This window comes from Neofelis nebulosa, chromosome 11, assembly GCF_028018385.1.
Source record: "Neofelis nebulosa isolate mNeoNeb1 chromosome 11, mNeoNeb1.pri, whole genome shotgun sequence".
NCBI classification, from domain to species: domain Eukaryota; kingdom Metazoa; phylum Chordata; class Mammalia; order Carnivora; family Felidae; genus Neofelis; species Neofelis nebulosa.
Window position 1 is genome coordinate 75,027,289 of NC_080792.1, and position 8,522 is coordinate 75,035,810.

The window sequence follows — 8,522 nt, forward strand, 5'->3', positions numbered from 1 at the left end:
AAGTGCTTCTTTGTTTGTTTCGTACAAACTAGGGTCTGAGACACTCCACAAACCATATGTCTACAAAGTCTTTCCACATTCTTTGCAATTCCTCCCTGAAGCCTGTGTTTCGGATCAATATACTGTGTGATTTTCTCAAACTGAGCACAAATTCCTGGGTGCCAGGGGCAGGCTGCCTTGAGGACAGGGTCCATGACAGGTCACAGCAGAAACAGGAACACAAATCCAGCTCTGTCTGAGTCAGGACACATCAGGAGTGTCCGCTATGTGTCCTGGTAACAAAAGCTCCCACTAATTGCCCCTAAATCCTCATCTATTATGATAGTTGGATGCATTGTGGATTCTGATTCCCTCCTTAGCTCCATGTCTAGCTCCATGCTGCTCCATGTCGCAGCAGGTGCTACCTCCCAGGGCTCCCCGGGCAGGAGTTCCACCCCCATCCTCCCCAGTGTGTGGTGTGAGCTGAGCTCCAGCACCAGGGCTCAGGGTGGGGCTGGGCAGTCACTGGATGGACCTCATTTGCATGCACAGCCCCTCCTGTGGCAGAGGGTGGAGGAGAAAAGGAGGCCTGGGGTGGCCCAGCCCAGTGTGGGGACCAGGGTTCTGTCACCATGGCCTGGGCGCTGCTCCTCCTCCTACTCCTCCTTCACTGCACAGGTAGGGACAGGCCTTATGGACACGGGGTGCTCCCCACAACACCCCCCCTCTGCTCAGAATCCTGAACTTTGGTTTCCATTTCTAGCCAAATCCGCAAAGGGTGTCCGTGTTTGCTGGTTCCCTGTCCCAGCCTGTGCTCACTCAGCCACCCTCCCTCTCTGCATCTCTGGGAACAACAGCCAGACTCACCTGCACCCTGAGCAGTGGCGACACTGTTGGCGGCTACCATATATACTGGTACCAGCAGAAACTAAGGACCTTTCCCACGTATCTACTGAGATTCTACTCAGACTCAGATAAGCACCAGGGCCCTGGGGTTTCCAGCCGCTTCTCTGGGTCCAAAGATGCCTCGGCCAATGCAGGGCTTCTGCTCCTCTCTGGGCCGTAGCCTGAGGACGAGGCTGACTCTTCCTGTGCTACAGCTCATGGCAGTGGGAGAAGCTCTGGCTACTCACAGTGACTCAGATATGGAGAAAGTGCGTCATACCCCCCTGGGTCCACAGACCTTGTGTCTGAGCCTCTGTTATTGGGAAGCTTCTGTGAGGCTCCTGTGGGGGAGACACCTCTATGGTGAGAGCTGTCCTTGAGGAGGAAAGACTGACACACAGATGATGCTCTTGCCTGAGACAGCACACGTGTCCCAGGAGCCCACACGAATCAGGGAATGGAGCCCAACTGCACATGCCCCTGGAGAAACTTAGCAAGAACAACTATTTTACGACCAAAATCTCTGGCTCTCCCTCTAGTCATATCTCCTTTACTACTCGCAGAATATTCACTTCACACACTCATGTTCATCAATTATATGTTTTGTATCTGTTTTCCCACATCTAAAAATTCTTTGGGATACACAGTGAGTGTCCTACAGTTTAACTGAATTTAACGCTTAGTTTATCTGCGGGGAGATAGTGTCAGATCCACAGGTGAAGGGCTCAGCACCCGGAGGCTGCTCCCCATTTTGATGCCAACAACAACTAGTAGATGGCCTGTACCCTCTGTCCAACGTGGCTACACGTCGAAGGTTTCCACGACTCCCTCCTCGAGTTCCAGTAATTTGCCAGATCAACTCACAGAACCGAGGGAGACACTGACTCCTATTGTCAGCTCATTAAAGATATGATGAAGGGGTCAAGTAAACAAATAATGAAGAGACACCTAGTGCTAGGTCTGGGAGCGTCTTGAGCACCAGAGCTTCAGTCCCTGTGGAGTTGAGGTGCATCTGTTCTGGGATTGGATGTGTTCACCAAACCGGACACTCTTCAAACACTTTACTTTGGGATTTTATTGAGGAATTGGGTAGACGTGATTGGACATTAACTGCACTGTCAGTCTTCCCTCCCTGTCTCAAGTATGGGGGGTGAATAATTGCAGGCTCTGATCAAGGCTTGGTCTTTCTGGGGACCAGCCCCATCCAGGAGCCATCCAGAAGCCCACCCAGAGTCATGTCATTAGAACTAAGATGCTTCTAGTGCTCTTGTCACTTAGGAAATGACAAGAATTTCAGAAACTCTGTGTCAGGATCCAGGGCGCAGGGACTCTTATATAGTTTCTAAGATCACACAGTTTGATTGTCTCAACTGGACAAGGTGAACTAGATAGTCATGTTCATCCACAAATCTCAGGCCAGAAACTGTGACTCTTGTGTTACTGACAACACATCTATACTCGATATGTTAATAAGCACCTTGGTCATAGACACAATCTTCTCTTTCACCCATCTGACAAAAAGTGAGTCACAACGTCTTCAGACTCACCTCACCCCTCCCCCTCCCGACACAGGCTCCTCTTCTCCCTTCTGCTCCTGCCTCCCTCAGGCCTTCAGTCTCTCCACATGGCTCTTCAGGTCTCAACCCCATCTCTATGTTAGGATTTCAGAGAGAAGTAAAATCTTACAGTAATTTCCTCTCTCTAGGGTTCATCTCTAGGGAGGAGAAGTCACAGATATTGGACTGGCAGGAAATCCCCTCATCATCTGATTTTCGCTCTCATCTCTGCTTATAGTTTCCATGCCCACCAGCCTCAGTAAATCTCTGTAATTTGACAACAACATTATTGTGTTTGTGACAAATGAAGGTTCATTCAGCCTTTGAGTATTTGCCCACAAAAGCCATTAGTACAATGACTTTTCCCCCTTCAAACTTACTGAGGTTCCACAAAAGGTAACTGTTGACATAGCCAACAAAGGAAGGATGGGCTACATAGTTCCAGACATGACAAATTTTCCTGTTTTTGAGAATATTTGTTTCTGAGGCCATCAGGAGACTAACGCAGCCACACAATTTTGTTCCAATCATTGAGGTCTCACGTATTAGCCTTTTTCCAAAATAAAAAAGGCACTCTTTCATGGTCACCTCCAAGGAGGCATCCAGGGACCTTGGGGGCATAGTGGGGTGTGGCTGTGCTGTGAAGGGCAGGAGGAAGGGACTGTGTTGTCACTCCTGTCTTGTGCTTCCTGAGACCTGAACCCACAAATGTGGGATATGTATCTGTTGGGGTGAAAATGGACTGAAGACCCATCCCCAAGATCCAAATTCATGATTCAATGGAATTCCTATCAGAACTAATCTGCACCAAATTCCTCTTCCTTGTGTACATTCCATCCTTGTGCAAGGGAAGTGACCTTCAAGACACTAGCCTTCTTTAGCTCCAAGCTCCAGAACACAGGAGGCTCTTTAGAGAGCCAGACCCAGTGATGGATTTGCATGGAGAACAACACTCAGGGAGTGGAGAGAGGACATTAGAGGGACAGGGGTACACTTGTCTACGTAGTTGGCCTCTGAAGGAAAGACTTACTGAGGATACATGGAGCATATTCTCTCTCTCTCTCTCCTCTCTCTCTCTTTCTCTGTCTGTCTTACACACACACAGACACACACACAGATGCACACACTCACACACACACACACACACACACACACACATCTCTCCTCTGAATGTATAGTGTCCTAGATTCTTCAGTTTCCCAGCTTCTCTTTCTCTCCAGAAATCATAGTCAACATGTACTCAAACAGTACCACCAGCGACAGAATCCCAGGAGGCAGAATCCCCATCATCAGAAACACCAGCAACATCCAGTGTGACTGGGGTCCTGTCACAAGGGCAACAAGCACATGCTCTGAACACCTCCTCTCCTGGGACAAGGTTGATGCTCGGGAATCCCAAGGAGACTCTCTGTTCCATGGGTAGCTCAGTCCCCGACAATCTCTGTGATCCAGCCAGCCCCCAAGGCTGATCAGTTCATTGATTCTCGAACAGCAGCTTCATTGATGCTCCCATGGAGCTCAAGGTACATGAGGACATGTGAGGGTCACTGCTTCAGTCTTTCCAGCGACACCTGCACCAATCTGGATCTCTGCTGAAAATTCTTCTGTCCCAACCAAGGGCCACAGTGACAGTGACCTCAGGGACACAGTTCCCCTTATCGCCATCTCTCCACCAGTCACATATGGAATCTTTGATAGAAAGTTTTCAGCCCAGTTCTGGCCTCAGATAATAGAAATTCATTCCTCTACTCATGGAGGTCTAGGTCTGAATGAGCTTTCTTTCTATCCTGAATATGCTGGACACAAAGAACAGAGGTAGAGCTGTGTTCACCCCAGAGACAAGTCTGACCCCAAATCGCTTTTCCTGGAAGCTCCCTCAGTGTTTGGTAATTGCATCACAGAGATGGTTCTGGAGTTCATAGAAATAGGTCCCTCATGGGATTTCACTGGACATCATGTTGGGCTCTCCTACCTGCAGAAAAATTCCACCATGCTATACTAATGACAAAGAAAACATGATTTTTGAAAAACTTTATCGACTCCTATTCAACCTCCAAGAGAATGCATCCCTTCTACATTGTTCCCACAATTTCTATCTATTTTTCTCTGTAGTAAATACAGATCTGTGAAAAGTACCCTAGTGATTGTATCTGCATATTCATAAGAACATTGTCATTGAGTTTCAATCATGTCACTGAGAGAATTTTTTTACACAAAAGCATACACCCATTTATTTTTTAAAATTATTTTGTTGTATTTTTTTCAATATGAAATTTACTGTCAAATTGGTTTCCATACAACACCCAGTGCTCATCACAGCAGGTGCCCTTCTCAATACCCATCACCCACCCTCCCCTTCCACCCGCCCCCCCCATCAACCCTCAGTATATTCTCAGTGTTTCAGAGTCTCTTATGGTTTGGCTCTCTCCCTCGAGTTCTCTCCCTCAAACTTTTTTTTTTCTTCTCCTCCCTCATGGTCTTCTGTTAAGTTTCTCAGGATCCACATAAGAGTGAAAACATATGATATCAGTCTTTCTCTGACTGACCTATTTCACTTTGCCTAATACCCTCCAGTTCCATCCACATTGCTGCAAATGGCCAGATTTCTTTCTTTCTCATTGCCAAGTAATATTCCATTGTATACGTAAACCACATCTTCTTATCCATTCAGTACTTGGTGGATATTTAGGCTCTTTCCGTAATTTGGCCACTGTTGAAATCGCTGCTATAAACATTGGGGTACAAGTGCCCCTATGCCTCAGCACTCCTGTATCCCTTTGGTAAATTCTTAACAGTGCTATTGCTGGGTCATAGGTAGATCTATTTTTAATTTTTTGAGGAACCTCCACACTGTTTTCCAGAGTGGCTGCACCACTTTGCAACCCTCAGTGAAAGACAGTTCCCATGTCTCCACATCCTCTCCAGCATCTATAATCTCCTGATTGGTTCATTTCAGCCACTCTGACTGGTGTGAGGTGGTATCTCAGTGTGGTTTTGATGTGTATTTCCCTGATGAGGAATGACGTTGAGCATCTTTCCATGTGCCTGTTGGCCATCTGGATGTCTTCGTTAGAGAAGTGTCTGTGTATGTTTTCTGTCCATTTCTAAAGTGCACACTTGGCTAAGTGGTGACTAATACATAAACTGTGTCATTTGATCCCTGTCAGAGCACCTGCTGTGGTCACTCCTCCCCTCTTGGAACTTCCTGCAGGTTTGTCCTTGGGCTCTGGGTTCAGTGCCACACACAGGACCCCTGCAGACTTGTGTCTGTGTGCTGGGGTGACAGATCCTGGGAGGGAATCACTAACCACATTGTGTGGAGAACTGTTGTTTCAAATAAGCAGACATAGTGACAGATGGCAAAGATTTTTAGTGGACAGTGCCCCTAGGAATACACACAGTTGTTCCTTCCCACAGCACTGAGGACAGAAGGAGAGCTTCTGTTCAGCCTGTGGGAACCTCAGAGCAGGAGAGATCTGGAAACCAGGGAGGAAGCACATAATAGGAAAGAACACAGAATCCTACACAGAAGGGACCACGTGTCCTTTGGTACTCATCACAGCTCTGGACATGATTCTGATCTAAGTGGCATTTTGTAGAAATACCACCTCAGGGGCGCCTGGGTGGCGCAGTCAGTTAAGCGTCCGACTTCAGCCAGGTCACGATCTCGCGGTCCGTGAGTTCGAGCCCCGCGTCAGGCTCTGGGCTGATGGCTCGGAGCCTGGAGCCTGTTTCCGATTCTGTGTCTCCCTCTCTCTCTGCCCCTCCCCCGTTCATGCTCTGTGTCTCTCTGTCCCAAAAAAAAAAAAAAAAAAAAAAGAAATACCACCTCAGTCCTGACCCATGAAACATACAGGGAAACATGGCCTGGCTTTTCCGGAGGAGTCTGAGTAGAGCAGAAAGTCTGGTTTGAGGATATAGGAGGCTACCCAGGAGGATACCTGGCCTGGGCCTAGGAAAGGGGCAGTGGACAAAGCAACGGGGGACAGGAGCTCCTTTTATGGGCTCTGGTTACCATTTTGCACAATGATGTTTCTGAGTCTGGACACAAGGGGGCTCACAGGGCCCATTTCTGAGGGTTCAGGGGTGATGAGACCTGAGACCTGTCACTTGCACTGCCTGTGCCTTCTGCTCGAGACTCATAACTGTGACTTCTGCACAGCCTGGCCCCACACAGCCATTCCTCTGCCCACCCCCTGACATCCACGGGCAGAGGCACCTGACTCGGGTCCAGTGAGGGCTCAGAGAGCTGGGGAATCATTTGCATGGACAGGCCCTCCCTCTCTCAGTGGATACAAAAGGGAGAGATTAGGGGAAGTCTGCTCAGCTGTGGGGCACAGCAGACAGGACTGGTGATGGTCTCCACCATGTCCTGGTCTCCTGTCCTTCTCACCCTCTTCACTCACTGCACAGGTGATTGGATGTGGGGACAGGCAAAGGGGCTCTGGGAGGACACGTGGGCCCTGCTTCCACCCTCTTGTGTCCAGACCCCTGCTTCACCCTGTCTGTGTCTCTCCATTTTCCAGGGTCCTGGGCCCAGTCTGTACTGACTCAGCCATCCTCGGGGTCGGGTTCCTTGGGCCAGAGGGTCACCATCTCCTGCACTGGAAGCAGCTCCCACATCAGTAGCAATTTTGTGAGCTGGTACCAACAACTCCTAGGCAAAACCCCCAAAACCATAATCCTTTGGGATGATAGCAGACCCTCGGGGGTTCCTGAACGATTCTCCGGCTCCAAGTCTGGCAGCACAGGCACCCTGACCATCACTGGGCTCCAGGGTGAGGACGAGGCTGATTATTACTGCTCAGCATGGGATGATAGTCTGAGAGCTCACACAGAGCTCCAGGCCCGTGGGGAAGTGAGACAAAAACGTGCTGTCCCCACAGAAATGGGACTTGCTGTGTAGCCATGACATTTTGGCCCCATCGGCTGTTTCTTTGTTTGATATCAGCTGAGGTCTGTCACCCGCCTCAAAGAATTTGTCTACAAATCTTTCCACATCCTCTTAAATTTCTCCTTGAAGCCTGTCCTGGGGAGCAAGATATTTTCTGATTTTCTCAAACTGAGCGCAAATTCCTGGGTGCCAGAAACAGGCCACCCTGAGGACAGTGACCATGTCACGTTAGGGCAGAAACAGGGTCACAAAATCCAGAGTATCTATGGCTGATTCGTACATTTGGGTCTTTTGAAATGAGTCCCTGTCCGTTCCCATCCGTGCTGAGATCCAACCAGTGATTTTTGGTATCCACTTGCTATTTGTTATTCACTTTGTTAATACTTACTTGCAGAAGGATGTTGAATGATAATGGTGTTTAGGTCACATTAGCCTGTTCACCTTGTAGAAATGTCCTCCCCTCCACCACCCCATTATTTAATTCCCTGGTTGTGGGAGTGAGTTCTATATGTGTAGGAGAGAATGTGCTATCACAATATAAAGGCTTCTATCTGTTTCCATTTTATGTGGTTTTTATTAGGACTTTGCTTTCAATTTTTCAAAGAATCTTTCAAGGTCTACTGAGATCATGGGATTTTCATCTGTTTATTTACTAATATGATGCCTTATCTTAGAAGATCTATTAATACGGAATCCCACTCTATATTTGCAATAAATCACGTATAGTCACTTTATATGACTATTTTAGTCTGATAATGGATTCTCACTATTGATATCTTACATTTAGAACATTTGCATCAATATTTCATAATATTCTACAATTTTCCTTTTTCTGTACTTTTAAAACAAATTTTAATTTTACTTTATGACAGAGGGAGACACAGAGCGTGAGCACGAGAGGGGCAAAGATAGAGGGAGACAGAGTCTGAAGCAGGCTCCAGGCTCTGACCTGTCAGGTCAGAGCGGGATGTGGGGCTCAAACTCAAGAGCCAAGCCTTGAGATCATGACCTCAGCCAAAGTCAGACACTCAACAAAGTGAGCCACCCAGGCATCCCCCCTTTTTCTGTATTTTATATATCAAGTGTATGTATTTCTTTCTATAAGAATATATATATTTCTTTCTATAATAATATATATATGTACATATATATATATATATATATATAGAGAGAGAGAGAGAGAGAGAGAAGTGCAAACAAATGAAACT

At 47.5% G+C, this 8,522-nt stretch overlaps 1 gene segment (V, D, J or C); it reads left to right on the forward strand.

Annotated features, from left to right (window-relative positions):
- Positions 1-6,730: 6,730 nt before the first annotated feature.
- Positions 6,731-8,048, forward strand: LOC131489668 (immunoglobulin lambda variable 1-44-like). The segment is given in 2 exon segments: positions 6,731-6,833; positions 6,947-8,048. Coding segments are annotated over 2 exon segments (438 nt in total).
- The last annotated feature ends 474 nt before the right edge of the window (positions 8,049-8,522 follow it).